The sequence below is a fragment of the Bombina bombina genome, chromosome 5 (assembly GCF_027579735.1).
Source record: "Bombina bombina isolate aBomBom1 chromosome 5, aBomBom1.pri, whole genome shotgun sequence".
NCBI lineage: Eukaryota > Metazoa > Chordata > Amphibia > Anura > Bombinatoridae > Bombina > Bombina bombina.
In genome coordinates, this window is record NC_069503.1 from 479,144,138 (window position 1) to 479,164,461 (window position 20,324).

Genomic DNA, 20,324 nt, shown 5'->3' on the forward strand with positions numbered 1-20,324 from the left:
ATTCTGTTTTCTCCTACATTGGTGTATCCGGTCCACGGCTTCATCCTTACTTGTGGGAACCAATACCAAAGCTTTAGGACACGGATGAAGGGAGGGAACAAGTCAGGTAACCTAAACGGAAGGCATCACTGCTTGCAAAACCTTTCTCCCAAAAATAGCCTCCGAAGAAGCAAAAGTAATGAATTTGTAAAATTTGGCAAACGTATGCAGTGAAGACCAAGTTGCTGCCTTACAAATCTGTTCAACAGAAGCCTCATTCTTGGAAGCCCATGTGGAAGCCACAGCTCTAGTAGAGTGAGCTGTAATTCGTTCAGGAGGCTGCCTTCCAGCAGTCTCATAAGCCAACCGGATGATGCTTTTCAGCCAGAAAGACAGAGAGGTCGCAGTCGCCTTTTGACTTCTCCTCTTGCCAGAATAGACGACAAACAAGGACGATGTTTGTCTGAAGTCTTTAGTTGCTTTTAGATAAAACTTTAAAGCACGAACCCCATAGCTACAAAAAAACAAAACTTTCCAAGATAGTAACTTAATATCTATGGAATGTAGAGGTTCAAATGGAACCCCTTGAAGAACTGAAAGAACTAAATTTAGACTCCATGGAGGAGCCACAGGTCTGTAGACAGGCTTGATTCTGAATAAAGCCTGTACAAACCCTGAATATCTGGCATGGCTGTCAGACGCTTGTGTAACCAAACAGACAGAGCAGATATCTGTCCCTTAAAAGAACTAGCTGACAGACCTTTCTCCAATCCTTCTTGGAGAAAAGATAGTATCCTTGGAATCCTAATCTTACTCCATGAGTAACCCTTGGATTCGCACCAGCAAAGATATTTCCGCCATATCTTATGGTAAATTTTCCTGGTGACAGGCTTTCTAGCCTGGATCAGAGTATCTATAACTGATTCCGAAACCCCACGTTTAGCTAGAATCAAGCGTTCAATCTCCAAGCAGTCAGTTGCAGAGAAACTAGGTTTGGATGTTCGAATCGACCTTGAATTAGAAGGTCCTGCCTCAAAGGCAGCTTCCATGGTGGAACCGATGACATATTCACCAGGTCTGCATACCAAGTCCTGCGTGGCCACACAGGAGCTATTAGAATTACCGAAGCCTTCTCCTGCTTGATCCTGGCTACTAGCCGGGGGAGAAGGGGAAACGGTGGAAAGACATAAGCTAGATTGAACGACCAAGGCGCTACTAAGGTATCTACCAATGTCGCCTTGGGATCTCTGGACCTGGACCCGTAACGTGTAACTTTGAAGTTCTGACGTGACGCCATCAGATCCAGATCTGTAATGCCCCATAGCTGTGTCAGCTGAGCAAAAAAACCTCCGGGTGGAGTTCCCACTCCCCCGGATGGAAAGTCTGAAGACTCAGATAATCCGCTTCCCAGTTGTCCACTCCTGGGATGTGAATTGCTGATAGATGGCAGGAGTGATCCTCTGCCCATTTGATGATCTTGGATACCTCCCTCATCGCCAGGGAACTCTTTGTTCTCCCCTGATGATTGATGTACGCAACAGTCGTCAAGTTGTCCGACTGAAAACTGATGAATTTGGCCTCCGCTAGTTGAGGCCATGCCTGGAGCGCATTGAATATTGCTCTCAATTCCAAAATGTTTATCGGGAGAAGAAATTCTTCCCGAGACCATAGACCCTGAACCTTCAGGGACTTCCAGACCGCGCCCCAGCCTAAGAAGCTGGCGTCGGTCGTGACAATGATCCACTTCGGTCTTCGGAAACTCATTCCCTGAGACAGGTGATCCTGAGACAACCACCAGAGGAGTGAGTCTCTGGTTTGCTGGTCCATCTGAATCTGGGGAGAAAAATCTGCATAATCCCCATTTCATTGTTTGAGCATGCACAGTTGCAATGGTCTTAAATGAATTCGAGCAAAAGGAACCACGTCCATTGCCGCAACCATTAGTCCTGTTACCTCCATGCACTGAGCTATGGAGGGTTGAGGAATGGATTGAAGAACTCGACAAGTGTTCAAAAGTTTTAATTTCCTGACCTCTGTCAGAAAGATTTTCATTTCTACCGAGTCTATTATTGTTCCCAGGAAGGGAACCCTTGTGAACGGGGACAGAGAACTTTTTTCTATGTTCACCTTCCACCCGTGAGACCTTAGAAAGGCTAGAACAATGTCCGTATGAGCCCTTGCTTTGTGAAAAGACGACGCCTGTATTAAATGTCATCTAGTTAAGGTGCTACTGCAATGCCCCTTGGCCTTAGCACCGCTAGAAGGGACCCTAGCACCTTTGTGAAAATTCTCGGAGCAGTGGCCAATCCGAAGGGAAGAGCCACGAACTGGTAATCCGAATGGTTTCCATTTGGAATGATGGAACTTTGAGTAATTGGTCTAGGATCTTTAAATCCAGAATTGGCCTGAAAGTTCCTTCCTTTTTGGGAACGACAAACAGGTTTGAGTAAAATCCCAGTCCTTGTTCTGCTGTTGGAACTGGGTTTATCACTCCCATTTTTAAAAGGTACTCTACGCAATGTAAGAATGCCTGTCTCTCTATCTGGTCTAAAGATAAGCGAGACAAGTGGAACCTTCCCCTTGGAGGAAGGTCCTTAAATTCTAGAAGATACCCCTGAGAGACAATTTCTAGTGCCCAGGGGTCCGGAACATCTCTTGCCCAGGCCTGAGCAAAGAGAGAAAATCTGCCCCCTACTAGATCCGGTCCCGTATCGGGGGCTACCCCTTCATGCTGTCTTGGTAGCAGCAGCAGGTCTTTTGGCCTGTTTACCCTTGTTCCAGCCTTGCAATGGTTTCCATGCTGGTTTGGGCTGGGGTGCGTTACCCTCTTGCCTAGTGGCTGTAGAGGTAGAAGCCGGTCCGTTCCTGAAATTGCGAAAGGAATGAAAATTAGACTTATTTTTAACTTTGAAAGGTCTATTCTGTGGAAGGGCATGGCCCTTTCCCCCAGTGATATCTGAAATAATTTCTTTCAACTCTGGCCCGAATAGGGTCTTACCTTGAAAGGAATATTAAACAATTTTGTTTTGGACGACACATCCGCCGACCACGATTTTAGTCAAAGCGCTCTACGCGCCACTATTGCGAAACCAGAATTTTTCGCCGCTAATTTAGCTAACTGAAAAGCGGCATCTGTAATGAAAGAATTAGCCAACTTCAGGGCGTGAATTCTATCCATGACTTCATCCTAAGAAGTCTCCTTCTGGAGCGAGTTTTCTAATTCCTCAAACCAAAAAGCAGCTGTAGTGGTTACAGGAATAATGCAAGAAATTGGTTGAAGAAGAAAACCTTGTTGAACAAAAATTTTCTTAAATAAACCTTCTAATTTTTTATCCATAGGATCTTTGAAAGCGCCACTGTCTTCTATTGGTATAGTTGTGCGCTTAGCTAGCTTTGAAACTGCCCCCTCTACCTTAGGGACCGTCTGCCACGCGTCCCTTCTGGGGTCAACAATGGGGAACATTTTCTTAAATATAGGAGGGGGAACAAAAGGTACACTATATCCGCCACCCTCTTAGGTATCAGAAACGCATCAGTGTGTACTGGGACCTCTAAGAATTTATCCATTTTACACAATTTTTCTGGGACCACCAAAGGGTCACAATCATCAAGAGTAGCCAGGACCTCCTTAAGTAGAGCGCGGAGGTGTTCTAGCTTAAATTTAAATGCTATGGTATCAGGCTCTGCCTGCTGAGAAACTTTTCCTGTGTCAGAAATTTCTCCCTCAGACAAGCCCTCCCTCACCGCCAAGTCAGATTGATGTGAGGGCACTACAGATAAATTATCCTCTGCGTCTACTTGCTCATTTTCTGTATTTAAAACTGAGCAATCATGCTTCCTAGGAAAGCTGGCAGTTTGGATAAAAATGCTGCGATAGAATTATCCATTACTGCTGCTAACTGTTGCATAGTAATCGCAATTGGTGCGCTAGATGTACTGGGCATCGCCTGCGCGGGCATAGCTGGTGTTGACACAGAAGGAGAGGAAAGCAAGCTATTTTCACTACCTTCAGCTAAAGAATAATCTTGGGCTATATTTTTAAGTGTGATTGTACTGTCCTTAAGCTGTTTGGACGCTATGGCACACTTCACACATAAATTTAATGGGGGAACCACCTTGGCCTTTGGACATACAGAACATAGGCTATCTGAAGACTCAGACATGTTTAACAGACTTAAACAGAACTATAATGCAATAAAAATTATTTTTGACAAAAACGTTACTGTCTCTTTAAATAATTAAAAAGCACACTTTTTTACTGAAATATCAAAAAACCATGAAATAAACATCTGATTTTAATGAAATTTTTACCACAGAGTCTTAATGCTTTGAAAAGATTGCACACAAATTTTCAGATCAATTAACCCCTTAATGCACACTTTTTTACTGAAACATCAAAAAAACCATGAAATAAACATCCGATTTTAATTAAATTTTCACCACAGAGTCTTAATGCTTTGAAAAGATTGCACACAAATTTTCAGATCAATTAACCCCTTAATGCCCAAACCGGAGTTAATAACAGTTATTAACCAGTTAACACACTACAGTACTAGCCACAGCTTCTCACTGTAGCCTTTACCTTCATTAGGGATTATTTTAGCAGGAAATAAGCCTCCCTGGAGTCTTTTATGATGCCTCTTGACTCCCCACATGAAGCTGCATGGATTGCCTAGGCAAAAACAACTGCACAATTTAGGCCTAAAAATTAGGCCTCCTCCCTCTTCATTCTAGAGTGGAGGGGCCTTTCTGACTAGATTTAGGTGTCCAAATAAGTGCCAGGACGAAATTAAACCCCAAAAGTGTTTTAAAGTCTGAAAAAACACCTTATTTATAGTGAAAAACATGCTAAAAAGCAATCGATTTTAAAGCCCACAATAGTGTCAACCAGCATAGAGCCCTAAATATAAGCCATCATTTTATACAGAGTCTATAAGAAAAAAATGGCTCACCAATCCCAGAGGGAATTTCTGACAGTCTTCTAGCATTACTTGGTCTTGTTAGAAAAATGACTGATCATACCTGAAGCAGTTAAGCCTGCAAACTGTTCCCCCCAACTGATGTTCTCTGGTTAACAGTCCTGCGTGGGAACAGCAATGGATTTTAGATACTGGTGCTAAAATCATATTCCTCTTAGCAGAAATCTTCATCACTTTCTGCTGTAGAGTAAATAGTACAAACCGGCACTATTTTAAAATAACAAACTCTTGATAGAAGAAATAAAAAACTACAACTAACACCACATACTCTTTACCACCCCCGTGGAGATGCTACTTGTTCAGAGCGGCAAAGAGAATGACTGGGGAGGCGGAGCCTGAGGGGAGCTATATGGACAGCTCTGCTGTGTGCTCTCTTTGCCACTTCCTGTAGGGGAAGAGAATATCCCACAAGTAAGGTTGAAGCCGTGGACCGGATACACCAATGTAGGAGAAATATATTTTAATAAATATATTAAATATCAAAATGATATATACGGAGACTTTTCCTTCAGTTTCTGTGGCTATCATATGTGTCATCCAGTTTCAGTGTATTTTATATACTTGTAATTCAGTTTAATTAGTTTTGTAATGCAAAATAGCCATTCTTATGACAAGAGGCACATGTTACAATTTACTTCTATTACCAATTTAGCTTAATTCTCTTGTTATCCTTCGTTGAAATGGCAGCAGTGCACTACTGGGAGCTAGCTGAATGTATTTGGTGAGCTTATAAAAAGAGGCAGATGTTACAATTTACTTCTATTCATAATGTGTCTCCCAAAATTAGAAAATATTATATAATATAATAATATTATGTTCCCCCTTAGACTATAAGCATAGGGGTTTGATGGTGAGACAGTCCTGATAAAAAGGTAATGTTTGTTTATGAGGGGTATGAAGCAATACTATTTTATCTTCTACCTACAGAAATGTAGTACAAAACATTGTTATTAAGTATGGCACCAAAAAATAATGCATATACTGTATAAAACATATGTCCACTACAGGATGTTTTAAAAATACATATATAAATATATACATTATTAGTACTATTGCTTGCATACATTTTTATACATCCTGTAAAATGTTTATATATAGACATATGTATTATATATGCATTATAATTTTAATGTGCAATATTTTTTTATTTTGATTGTGTGTTTGGTGCATTATTTTATTTAATAATATTAATTATATACTTTAATATATACTTATATATTCATTTCTGTAGGTAGTGGAAAACCCTCTTCTTACTGTGGCTTGATACCTCATATGCTTGCTAGCCTAGGGGAGAATGGTAGCAAAAGATACTTCTCAACTCCCAGGATCAAACTGTGCATGTGACCATGCACGCCCATGACCTGCTGGAGCATGCCTAGAAGCAAATTAGCAGCTGTGAACTCAGTTGAAGTATGATGCCTCTGTTTCTGAAGCTAAACACTGATAAGGGGGGGATGGATCAGACTACTAAGTGATTTAGCTTATTTTTGAAAATTATTTTAAAAACATAACTTATGCTTACCAGATAAATTCCTTTCCTTCCTGGCAGGGAGCGTCCACGACTTCATTCCTTACTGTTGGGAAATACAACATCTGGCTACCAGGAGGAGGCAAAGACACCCCAGCCAAAGGCTTAAATATTCCTCCCACTTCCCCTACTCCCAGTCATTCTGCCTAGGGAACAAGGTAAAGTAGAAGAAACATCAGGGTATAAAAAAGGTGCCAGAAGAAATAATTTAAAATCCGGGGGCCACCCATCGAAAAAATAGATTACGGGCGGGGTTGTGAACTCTCCCTGCCAGGAGGAAAGGAATTTATCTGGTAAGCATAAATTATGTTTTCCTTCCATAAGGCAGGGAGAGTCCACAACTCCATTCCTTACTGTTGGGAAAACTATACCCAAGCTCCAGAGCACACTGAATGAATAACGTGAGGAAACATAAAAAAAAGAGGAGGGGCTCTATTTTGAAAGCTGCTTCAGCCGAAGCAAACACATCAAACTTATAAAAAATTTAAAAAAAAGTGTGTAAGGAGGACCAGGTAGCCGCTTTACAAATTTGATCCATTGAGGTTTCATTCTTAAAAGCCCTAGAGGAAGCCTCTGCTCTAGTGGAATGAGCCGTTATCCTCTCAGGAGGCTGTTGTCCCGCTGACTCATAAGCTAAGCGAATGACACTCCTCAACCAGAAAGATATGGAAGTCGTAGTAGCCTTCTGCCCCTTACGCTTCCCCACATAGATGACAAACAAAGAGGAAGATTGTCTGAACTTCCTATAGTGACGAAAGGCAAAGAATGACTGGGGGATAGGGGAAGTGGGAGGGATATTTAAGCCTTTGGCTGGGGTATCTTTGCCTCCTCCTGGTGGCCAGGTGTTGTATTTCCCAACAGTAAGGAATTGTGGACTCTCCCTGCCTTAGGGAAGGAAATATCTTTTCATGCACTTTGTTTTAAAAAAAATAAATAATTCAAACTATTTTGAATTCAAAGTAATGGTAAACCAAAGTGTATAACAAACGCTAGGATTTACCATCAGTAAAAAGAAACAGTTTCTGTCATAGTTACCTAAAAAAACAATGTTAGGCAAGAATATTGGTAACCCAGCACCTCCAGCTGCCCACAGCACAGCCCTTTCTTTAATGAGGTAACATTTCCACCTCTAAAGCAATAGCCGCGTGTGTCAACTGACATCCTAGCACAGCTATTGGTCTAGAGGTGGAAAAGTTACCTAATTGGAGAAGAGTGATGTGCCATGGTGGCCGGAGACGCTAAGATAGCGATATTCTTGCCTTTCAGATAGGGTGAGTTTAACATCGTTGTTACGGTTACCCTAAGTCTCGCTGAGAGATGGACCGCTTAGTAGCCTGGATTCCTATTGCTGAAGAGGGGAGAAGCTGCTTTCCATAGTATTCTATATGAGTCTCGCAAATGTAGAATTATCCCCCTTAGCTGTAGTACAGCTAGGACACCCTTCTGCCCACAAAAACGAGTCAACGCTGCGATTGAGGGTCAACCAAGAACTCAGGACTGGGATGCCCAGCCTGCTTTTTATTGAGGTTACATGCACACAGGGCACTCCCAGGGGGGGGAAGCATAAAATCCCCCATCACACATTTAGATAGAGAGACAACGCCCTTTGACAGGCCACAATAGGATTACAGTACTTCAGATAACAAGTTACACACAAGAAAACAATGCAGTCCATCTTATCAATTAGCAGTCTGACTCCGGAGGTGATTAGACAATGGGAATGTTTATCACTAAACTTAATTAGAGCTGAGGCCAGCAAACTTGTATTTAGAAAATAGTTTCTAAAAGCTGAACAAAGTTAACTCTTTATGAAATGATACTTGTTACGGTTTTCTTGGAGCCCTTCTTAGGCGCTGGCTTGGCTGGTTCAGGCATTGCTGCTGGGAAATAAGCTCTTCACAACAAAATAACTAATGCTTCTGTAACAGTGCTCCCTTTCTGTGGAACACTCTGGCAGACACGGTCTGACCCCTTTTCGGGGCAGACTAAGGCTGTCCAGACCGCTGGTTATGCGGGGCTGAGGTCGGTTTGTCTGGACAACCCATCGGCGTTGCCATTCTGTTTCCCAGGTCTGTAAGTAATGGTGAAATTGAAGGGTTGCAACGATAAACTCCAATGTAATAGCCTGCCGTTATCTCCAGAGACCCGGTTCAGCCACACCAACGGGTTATGGTCGGTGAACTCCTGCCCATATAAATAGGGAGTCAATTTCTTTAATGCCCACACCAAAGCCAAACACTGCTTTTCGACCGCTGCATAGCGGACTTCACGGGGCAGGAGCTTCCGGCTGATGTAGGCAACTGGATGCTCCCCTCCATCTTCGCCTACTTGGCTGAGGACGGCTCCCAGCCCGAACATGGAAGCATCTGTATGGACGATAAAACGTTTGTTAAGGGCTGGGGCCGCCAAGACAGGAGCGTTAATTAGAGCATTTTTGAGAGCCTGGAAAGCCGTTTCACAGTGGGGAGACCACAGGACCTTTCGAGGTAAGTTCTTCTTGGTCAAGTCAGTCAGGGGTTTGGCAAGTGTGCTGTAGTCTGGTACGAACTGTCTATAGTACCCTGCCGTGCCCAGGAAGGCTAGGACCTGAGTCTTAGTGATGGGGGTGGGCCAATTGGCGACAGCTTCTATCTTGGCCGGCTCTGGTCGCTGCTTTCCACACCCCACCTGGTGACCCAGGTACTGTACCTCGGCCATCCCAAAGTGGCATTTTTCTGGCTTCAGAGTCAGGCCAGCAGCCCGGATCTTATCCAGAACCATTCCTATGTGAGCTAAGTGGTCCTCCCAGGACTCACTGTGGATCGCTATGTCGTCCAGGTAGGCGCAAGCAAAACTCTGGAAGCCATCCAGGAGCCTATCCACCAAGCGCTGGAATGTAGCTGGGGCATTCTTCATCCCAAACGGCATTACCCTAAACTGATATAAGCCGAATGGGGTGACGAATGCCGACTTGGGGATAGCCTCCGGGGCCAGGGGAATCTGCCAGTAACCTTTCCAGAGGTCAATAGTGGTCAGGTAATTTCCCCTGGCTATACGATCGAGTAGCTTGTCTACCCTGGGCATAGGGTAAGCGTCCGTCACGGTCTTTTCTTTGAGCCTCCGATAGTCTACGCAGAACCGGGTGATCCCATCTTTCTTGGGCACCAAGACAACTGGGGAGGCCCAGGGACTATCGGAGGGCTCAATTACCCTGAGTTGGAGCATCTCATCGATCTCCTTCATTCCTGTCCTAACTGCTTCGGGGATTCGGTACGGAGCCTGGCGCAAGGGAGCTTGTCCTGGAGTATCTACCTGGTGGGTGGTTAACGTAGTGTACCCTGGCTTCAGGGAGAAGGTGAGGTGTTTGGACTGTAGGAGTTGGTTGAGCTGCTCCCTTTCAGTGGGGCTAAGTCGGTCTCCTATCTGAACCTGAGCCACTATACCTGTGGGGAGACTCTTTTCTAATAGGTCTAGTCTAATGGGTAGACTGTCGGGGTCTTCCTGAGGGGAACAACATACGGCCGTCACGTTCTCTGGTCGCTCAAAATATTCCTTGAGCATGTTTACATGGAATGTCTTTCTAAGATTGTTGTCGTGGCAGCTAGCTATCACATAAGTGGTGTCTCCCCTTTTCTCTACGATCTGGTAGGGGCCCTGCCAGGACGCCTGCAATTTGTCTGTCTTCACCGGCATAAGTACTAACACCTTTTGTCCTATGGTGAAGATTCTCTTTCGGGCCCCCCGATCGTACCATACTTTGTCTTCTCTGGGCCGACTGGAGATTAGCCCGCACGGATTTGGCTAATTGCTCCATTCAGTCCCTGAGTTCCAGCACGTATGGCACAATGGGGACACCGTCAGTCTCAATCTCTCCCTCCCAGTGCGCCCGGATCAGGTTTAGGGGTCCCCGTACCTTTCTTCCGTAGAGAACTCGAAGGGAGAGAACCCTGTCGTTTCCTGGGGCACCTCCCGATAAGCAAATAGGAGGTGCGGCAGGAAGCGTTCCCAGTCTCGGTATTCCTGAGTGAACGTCTTGAGCATTTGCTTGAGGGTCCCATTGAACCTCTCACACAGCCCGTTCGTCTGGGGGTGGTATGGGGAGCTCAGGAGGGACTTAATTTTGCAAACCTGCCAGAGTTGTTGGGTCAATTCAGCCGTAAATTGGGTGCCTCGGTCGGATAGGATTTCTTTTGGAAATCCTACCCGGGAGAACACCTGTACTAGTGCATTCGCTACCGTATCCGCTTGTATGTTGGATAGGGCGACAGCCTCTGGGTACCTGGTAGCGTAGTCCACTACGGTAAGAATGTAGAGCTTACCGGAGGGACTAGGGGTAGCCAGTGGTCCCACTAGGTCAATAGCAACCCGGCTGAAGGGTTCCTCTACAATGGGCATATTTACTAGATGGGCTTTAGGGTGATCCCCTCGCCTTCCTACTCGTTGACACACATCGCAGGTGTTACAGTAAGTTCTAACGTCAGCGTGTACCCCTGGCCAAAAGAACGTGTGAGTAATGCGGTGTAGGGTACGGGTTACGGCTAGGTGGCCTGCTAAGGGGATGTCGTGGCCTATCTTGAGGATTTCTTGACGGTATTTGTGGGGCACTACCAGCTGTCGCCTACGCTGTCCCCTTTTCTCTGTCCAGCGGTATAGTTTCCCTTTTTCCCATAAGAATGTTTCGTTATCTGCCCCGCCCCCTCCGGTCTCTGCTCATTCCCGGTACTTTTGTAAGGTCGGGTCAGTCTTAGACTCTGTCTCGAAAGCATCTGGGGTGTCCCAGGGTATGGGGCCTAACATGTCAGGCAAGGTCGGGGTAGGTCTTACCTGTGTCTCCCGCACTGGTGAGAGCTCTCGCTCCGTCCGGGCTTGGGCCCGTGTAGTCACTGAGTTCGCCTCGTTGTTGCATACCGGAGCATAGTCAGAAGTCATGGGGCCCAAATCGTTGCCCAGTAGTACTTCGGCAGGTAAATTATCCATTATGCCCACGTTCACAGCCCCCTTTCCCGCTCCCCAATCAAGATGCACTTTAGCTGTTGGAATTTTGTACACATCCCCCCCGCCACTCTAACGGCCACAGTCTGTCCGGATCGCTTGTGCTCCGGCATCAAATGACTCTGTACCAGCGTGATAGTAGCCCCTGTGTCTCTCAATCCCTCGGTAGATCGCCCCTCGAGCCATACCTTCTGCCGATGGTGCTGGCGGTTATCTGAGGCAGCATATACAGGGTCCGCCTCGTGAAGCGGCCCCAAATATTCCTCCATAGGGGCCTCTTGGTTAACACAGAGGGCCCGGGCCGGACGATATGACCCAGAGGGGTAATTGTAATTCCTGGGTGTCTGGTGCGTATTAAGGGGGCAACTAGCCATGAAATGCCCTGGTTGCTTGCATCGGTGGCAAGTCGGTCTGGGATGCTCAGAGCCGTTATTGGGTGGTCCTGAGTGTCGGGCGGGCCCTGCGGGCACCGGGGCTCGGAATTCAGCACGAGGGGGTGCACGGTAAACCTCTCTGGGTTCGACCCGTGCTGGAGCTTGGTAGTTTGTGGGTTCGTGAAGACGGGAGTCATAATGTTCATCGGCCAATTTGGCTGCTTCTTCTAAGGTAGAAGGCCGCCTGTCTCGCAGCCATTCCTTCCCTTGCTGTTCCATGCCATTATAAAAATGTTCTAAGAGAAACAATTGTAAAATTTCCTCACCAGTCACCGCTTTACTTCCGCTCATCCAGTGATTTGCCGCTCTCCGCATTCGGTGCGCCCATTCCATATGGGTATCGTTAGGCTTCTTTTTCGTGCCCCGAAACTGTTGGTGATACGTGTCCGGAGTTACCGCGTACCGTCGCAACAGTGTCTCCTTAACTAGCTCATACTGTGTCACTTCTTCAGCACCCAGAGTACGAAAGGCTTCCAGGGCTCGCCCGGATAGTTTCCCAGACAATATCGTGGGCCACTCTCTGTTGGGAATCTGGTGCAGGGCACATTGCCTTTTGAAGTCCGCCAAATATTCATCAATCCCTGTCTCGCTCTCTAGGAAGGGTCGAAATGCTGCATAGGGTATCTTGGGCCTCCCAGCATTTTCGACAGGGATGATTACCTGCGGGGCTTCAGCATTGCGGTGTGCGTTCGCTAGGTTGAGTTTGTGGGCTCGAGTCTTTCGTATATCCTCGTCCGCTTCTGCCATCAACTGCTGTACCAATTCCATGGAGGAGTTTGGCCCGTACAGTGAGAGCCTCTCCCGAACAATCCTGGTTTTTTCGTCACTAATCGTGGTCGGTGTTTCCGCCATTGTGAAGCTCTGATCCAGTTTGTTCAATTCTGCGATCAGCTCTCTCCTCGGCCGGTTGCTGGCGTACCCCCCTCTGCTTTCAAGTAAATCCTTTAGGGTTGTACGCTTCAATTTTTCGTAAGCGCTCTCCATCCGTTCTGTACCTCTCCTAGGAAATCCAGGAAAATCCCACCGCTGCCGCCAAATGTTACGGTTACCCTTAGTCTCGCTGAGAGATGGACCGCTTAGTAGCCTGGATTCCTATTGCTGAAGAGGGGAGAAGCTGCTTTCCATAGTATTCTATATGAGTCTCGCAAATGTAGAATAATCCCCCTTAGCCCACAAAAACGAGTCAACGCTGCGATTGAGGGTCAACCAAGAACTCAGGACTGGGATGCCCAGCCTGCTTTTTATTGAGGTTACATGCACACAGGGCACTCCCAGGGGGGAAGCATAAAATCCCCCATCACACATTTAGATAGAGAGACAACGCCCTTTGACAGGCCACAATAGGATTACAGTACTTCAGATAACAAGTTACACACAAGAAAACAATGCAGTCCATCTTATCAATTAGCAGTCTGACTCCGGAGGTAATTAGACAATGGGAATGTTTATCACTAAACTTAATTAGAGCTGAGGCCAGCAAACTTGTATTTAGAAAATAGTTTCTAAAAGCTGAACAAAGTTAACTTTATGAAATGATACTTGTTACGGTTTTCTTGGAGCCCTTCTTAGGCGCTGGCTTGGCTGGTTCAGGCATTGCTGCTGGGAAATAAGCTCTTCACAACAAAATAACTAATGCTTCTGTAACAATCGTTTTTTAGGATCCAATGACAGAAACTAATGTTTATTTTTAGGGATGATAAATCCTAGTGTTGGTAAACCAAAGTGTATAACAATCACTTTAATTAGCCCTTTTAGGATATGCACAGATCTCAACATGTTTTATGGTACTTTAATAAAAGAAATTATTGGAACAGTATTTCGTAAGAATCTCATATTAGTGAACCTACAGGCAGTCTCACCTGGTATAAGAATGTTATTTTTAGGTCTTTCTTTTTCTATTCCCTCATACCAGGGAATTATTTTGGATATGTTGTACTTATTGGCACACATTTCTCTTTTGACGTCAGTTAATGGTTTGGACTATTTTTGTTATTCTCATTGGCTTATAACAGGTACTAATCAGGTAAAGACAGCAATATCCACCTTACTTGTTTCCTTCCTTATTTTTTTTCTGTCTCTTTCTTCCTTTTTGTTTTTTTCCTTCTTTCTTTCCCCCTAATTTTCTAATTATTATTTTATTATTAGTGTTTGTATCTATGAATTATTATTGTTATATTTTTTTAAAGAAAAAAAAAAGCAGATTGTTTTTTGCTAAAACATGTTGAAATGATTGGAAGCTGAATTTTAAGATGTGTTAAAAAAAAAATTGTATGCCCCTTATCACTGACATTTGTTTTAGTTTAAGAAATAGATTAAAATGATTGCACTTGTGTATTTCATGGTGATTTATTTTTTATTTTTTTTAAATCAAAAATGTTTTCCTTTCCTTTTATTGACTCTGTGTCCCAGGCTACATTTGAGTTGGCATTATAGCTTGCTACATCCTTACAAATTGTTTTCTTTAGTTCATATTTCTTCATACAGAACTGAAACTACATATAGTAATATCAGGATCTACCATGATCACTACAAAAAAAAAATCAGTTTTAAAATGGACATATAGCGCAAAATATTTCTGTCATGATTCAGATAGAGAATACAATTTTAAACAACTTTCCAATTTACTGCAATTATCAAATATGCTTTATTCTCTTGGTATCCTTTGCTAAAGGAACTGGCTGCACATATCAGGTGAGCCAATGACAAGGAGGTATATATGTGCAGCGCCCAATAAGCAACTATCTCCCAGCAATGCATTGCTACTGACCATAGGACAAAGGATATCAAGAGAATGAAGCAAATTAAATAAAAGAAGTACAATGAAAAATTATTTAAAATTGTATGCTCTAAATCATCAAAGAAACATTTTGGGTTTTGTGTGGCTTCAAGTATTCACTCACATTCATCCCCATTTTCATATTAGCTATAATTTTATGGAGATTGTGATGCGATTTAGAACTACTAGTTCTGGGAAACCATCACTTGAGTAACACCAGGACTATTATCCTTAAATACCACTATCAACAGAAAATAATCATATAATGGTACACAATTTAAATCTTTTGGCTTCACGTAAGTTTCAGAGAAACACCATTAAATTATCAAACCCTAAAACACATTTTTTTACAGATCAAATCATCTTAAAGGGACATGAAACCCCAAACGTGCGTTTCAGACAGAGAAGACAATATTAAACAACTTTCATATTATCTAATTTTCTTTATGCTCTTGGTATCCTTTGTTGAAGGAACAGCAATGCACTACTGGGAGTTAGCTAAAAGCAAATGTGAAGAGGAATATATGTGCAGCCACCAATCAGCACCTTCTGAGCCTACTTAGGTTTGTCCCTTTATTCAATATCAGGAAATCTTAAGCATATGTCTTAAACAGAGTAGCTTATTTCAGAATCTGACGCCAAAACTAGTGAAAATTAATTTTCATAGTGAGTTTGAATGAACAAAATCAGTATTACTGCTTGTTTTGAAAATACATAAAGAATGAAAAAACCACATACATTTTTAGGGTTGTTGTTACTCCTGAAAGAAAAAGAGAGAGAAAAAGATATCAGTGAAATACATAATTAAGTAAATCTAATCATATCTGCATTAATAAAAAAATTGTTTAAGGGCGTTAACATTGTTTAACTCATCAATTGGTGAGCCATTTCCAACATTGAAGTTGTTTTTAGTTCTTTGCACTTGGATTTAAGTATCACTTTCTGTGCTTTTGAAACCCTTTCATTTTTCATTGAGGATTCAGATAGAGCATGCTATTTCAAACAACTTTCTAATGTACTTCTATTATCAATGTGTCTTGGTTCTCTTGGAATCTTTGGTTGAAAAGCAGGGATGTAGGTTTAGGAGCCTGCCTATTCCTGAAGCAGTATATGGAAGCAGCTTTGCAAGAATGTTATCCATCTGCAAGAGCACTAGATGGCAGCACTTATAGCCTTATAGTGCTCCAGATGCCTACCTGGGTATCTCTTCAACAAAGAATATGAGAACTAAGTTTTTTTTTTTATTTGCATGCTCTGTCTCAATAACAAAAGACATTTTTTTCATATCCCTTTAATTTAACTGCAAAAATTACATATTTATTACATTGCTGCCAGGGTTCACAATCAAACGTTAAGAAGTATGACAATTCAATAAACTCTAGAACCACAGAATTTAGTAATACAGTAAAATATAATATTTTGTGGGAGAGTTTGTTTTCAGAATATCCATATTTTTGTTTTATCGTTTTTAACAAGTAAACAATGAGTCATATTTTAAAATGTTGCAATCAGACACTTAGGGTTGAATCTTTACCATCAATTTCCCCCTTCCTAAAACATTAGAAGATAAAAATTAATTGATGTCACTTTTTAAAAAAAATAAGTAGGAACAAACCAACTAATAATAAAGTTTAGATTTTTAGACTAAACAAAATTCTGTTTTTAAGAGGATGATTTAATTCATTTTGGCAATGTATACTGTGCTTAGGCCAATCAAAACTTGGCAAATCAAACAAATTATATATATATATATATATATATATCAAATTTAACAGATTTCCACGTTTACCAGTTTCTCCCATTTATTTGCATATAACAAACAGAAATCTTGAAGCCAAGATACATAAAAGGTTAAGGTTATGAGTTTTAGATCTAATTGCAAAAAACATTAAGGAGAAACAAATACCTATACTTGTGCTGCAAAAAAAACTTGCTCTTATTTAGATTTGTCTTACTCATCCCCAGATAAGTAGCAGTAAGAAGACAATGTCTGCTGCATTCTTTAGTCCCATACTTAACACTGCTCTACTATTTTAACATACATGAATGAAGAAACAGATTGACCCTATTGACTTTTGGCATCACTACATCACACCTGCAGAGATAAATTACAATGTGAGAATTGGGGAATGCCAGCCATAAAGGGTACTTTGGATGTGTGCCAACACTTTAATGGGAGGGGCTAAACAACCTAACACTGTTTACAGATCCCTGAAATCTCTACCCAAAGACCTTGGCCTGCCCCAGGAAGGGTGAGCACTGTTCTTAACAGTTTGATACGTATATGCATAGTATACACATGAGGTTCCAAGAACCAGAATGCAAATGTCCTTCCCAGGTGTATAATACTACCCATGATACCACAAACACTCCATATAAAAACCTACAGCCTGGAAGGTTTCTCACCAGCCAGACATTGTGGTTGGATAATATCAAGAGCCAGTGTTTCACTTTGTTCTCATGATCACTTTTATGGATCCCTGTTCCATTAAAATAAAAAATGTAATCCCTGCTCCTCTTCAAACAAAGCTGAAGCAGCATTACTATGACCCAATGTCTACAGAGAGGGGCAGATTATGGCCTAGGCCAACAAGGTCCATGCCTAGCGCGGCAGATTTGGGGGGGGTGCACTCTTAGACTTTACTGTAGACGATTGTAGAAGCCCCCAAGACTGTTACACCAGTGCGCCACTGTCGTCTTAAGTTTAGCCCCCCTGGTTTTAGCCCCCACTAAACTCCGACGCCGCTAGCCGCACCTAAAATTTAGCCCGGTGCATTTAGATTCTTGTTAGGCCACACGTGCACAAGGGGCGTGGTGGTGAGTAGCATTCTTGTTAGGCCAAACGTGCATAAGGGGCGTGGCAGTGATTTTAGACTCGCATAGCGTTGCAAAGTTTGCTAGCTCATTTGCTAGTGATACTTCCATTGTGTACTTTAAACTGTATCCCATCAATGCCGGATAGACCCGTTCGCAGGACAGTTAGTCCTGGTCTGTACAGCCATGGTGATGATCTACAGCCACCCATTCCTGTAATCCTGGATGCTACCACCCTTGGAACAAATACCCCAGCCGCACTGCTCTCTTCTCACAATCATGTGTTGTCTTTGCTGCCCAGCAAGTGCTCAACAACCGCACACTGATGTATGAGTATCTATCATCAAAATAAAAAAATTCTCATGGTAAAACCCAAAAAAACATAATTTATGCTTACCTGATAAATTTATTTCTCTTGTAGTGTATCCAGTCCACGGATCATCCATTACTTATGGGATATTAACTCCTCCCCAACAGGAAGTGCAAGAGGATTCACCCAGCAGAGCTGCTATATAGCTCCTCCCCTAACTGCCATTACCAGTCATTCGACCGAAAACATGCAGAGAAAGGAAAACCATAGGGTACAGTGGTGACTGTAGTTTAATGGAAAAATTACCTGCCTTAAAGTGACAGGGCGGGCCGTGGACTGGATACACTACAAGAGAAATAAATTTATCAGGTAAGCATAAATTATGTTTTCTCTTGTTAAGTGTATCCAGTCCATGGATCATCCATTACTTATGGGATACCAATACCAAAGCTAAAGTACACGGATGACGGGAGGGACAGGCAGGCTCTTTATACGGAAGGAACCACTGCCTGAAGAACCTTTCTCCCAAAAACAGCCTCCGAAGAAGCAAAAGTGTCAAATTTGTAAAATTTGGAAAAAGTATGAAGAGAAGACCAAGTTGCAGCCTTGCAAATCTGTTCAACAGAAGCCTCATTCTTAAAGGCCCAAGTGGAAGCCACAGCTCTAGTAGAATGTGCTGTAATTCTTTCAGGAGGCTGCTGTCCAGCAGTCTCATAGGCTAACCGTATTATGCTATGAAGCCAAAAGGAGAGAGAGGTAGCCGAAGCTTTTTGACCTCTCCTCTGACCAGAATAAACGACAAACAGGGAAGACGTTTGTCGAAAATCCTTAGTTGCCTGTAGATAAAATTTCAGGGCACGGACTACATCTAGATTGTGTAGCAGACGTTCCTTTTTCGAAGAAGGATTAGGACACAAAGATGGAACCACAATCTCTTGATTGATATTCCTGTTAGTGACCACCTTAGGTAGGAACCCAGGTTTAGTACGCAGAACTACCTTGTCTGAATGAAAAATCAGATAAGGAGAATCACAATGTAAGGCAGATAACTCAGAGACTCTTCGAGCCGAGGAAATCGCCATTAAAAACAGAACTTTCCAAGATAACAACTTGATATCAATGGAATGAAGGGGTTCAAACGGAACCCCCTGTAAAACATTAAGAACTAAGTTCAAACTCCATGGTGGAACAACAGTTTTAAACACAGGCTTGATCCTAGCTAAAGCCTGACAAAAAGCTTGAACGTCCGGAACTTCTGACAGACGTTTCTGTAAAAGAATGGACAGAGCTGAAATCTGTCCCTTTAAGGAACTAGCGGATAAACCCTTTTCTAAACCTTCTTGTAGAAAAGACAATATCCTCGGAATCCTAACCTTACTCCATGAGTAACTCTTGGATTCGCACCAATATAAGTATTTGCGCCATATCTTATGCTAAATCTTTCTGGTAACAGGCTTCCTAGCCTGTATTAAGGTATCAATAACTGACTCAGAAAAACCACGTTTTGATAAAATCAAGCGTTCAATTTCCAAGCAGTCAGCTTCAGAGAAATTAGATTTTGATGTTTGAAGGGACCATGGATCAGAAGGTCCTGTTTCAGAGGTAGCGACCAAGGTGGACAGGATGACATGTCCACTAGATCTGCATACCAAGTCCTGCGTGGCCATGCAGGCGTTATTAGAATCACTGATGCTCTCTCCTGTTTGATTCTGGCAATCAATCGAGGAAGCATCGGGAAGGGTGGAAACACATGAGCCATCCCGAAGGTCCAAGGTGCTGTCAAAGCATCTATCAGAACCGCTCCCGGATCCCTGGATCTGGACCCGTAACGAGGAAGCTTGGCGTTCTGTCGAGACGCCATGAGATCTATCTCTGGTTTGCCCCAACGTCGAAGTATTTGGGCAAAGACCTCCGGATGAAGTTCCCACTCCCCCGGATGAAAAGTCTGACGACTTAAGAAATCCGCCTCCCAGTTCTCCACTCCCGGGATGTGGATTGCTGACAGGTGGCAAGAGTGAGACTCTGCCCAGCGAATTATCTTTGATACTTCCATCATTGCTAGGGAGCTTCTTGTCCCTCCCTGATGGTTGATGTAAGCTACAGTCGTGATGTTGTCCGACTGAAACCTGATGAACCCCCGAGTTGTTAACTGGGGCCAAGCCAGAAGGGCATTGAGAACTGCTCTCAATTCCAGAATGTTTATTAGTAGGAGACTCTCCTCCTGATTCCATTGTCCCTGAGCCTTCAGAGAATTCCAGACAGCGCCCCAACCTAGTAGGCTGGCGTCTGTTGTTACAATTGTCCAGTCCGGCCTGCTGAATGGCATCCCCCTGGACAGATGTGGCCGAGAAAGCCACCATAGAAGAGAATTTCTTGTCTCTTGATCCAGATTCAGAGTAGGGGACAAGTCTGAGTAATCCCCATTCCACTGACTTAGCATGCACAATTGCAGCGGTCTGAGATGTAGACGTGCAAAGGGTACTATGTCCATTGCTGCTACCATTAAGCCGATCACCTCCATGCATTGAGCTAC

At 43.3% G+C, this 20,324-nt stretch overlaps 1 protein-coding gene across 1 annotated transcript in view; it reads right to left on the reverse strand.

Moving 5' to 3' along the window:
• Window positions 1-20,324, reverse strand: part of LOC128660490 (uncharacterized) — a gene marked incomplete in the record, with an annotated part of 570,712 nt that overhangs the window by 407,514 nt on the left and 142,874 nt on the right. The window contains 1 exon segment of the mRNA XM_053714367.1: window positions 15,406-15,427. Within this exon segment, the coding sequence (XP_053570342.1) occupies window positions 15,406-15,427 (22 nt within the window).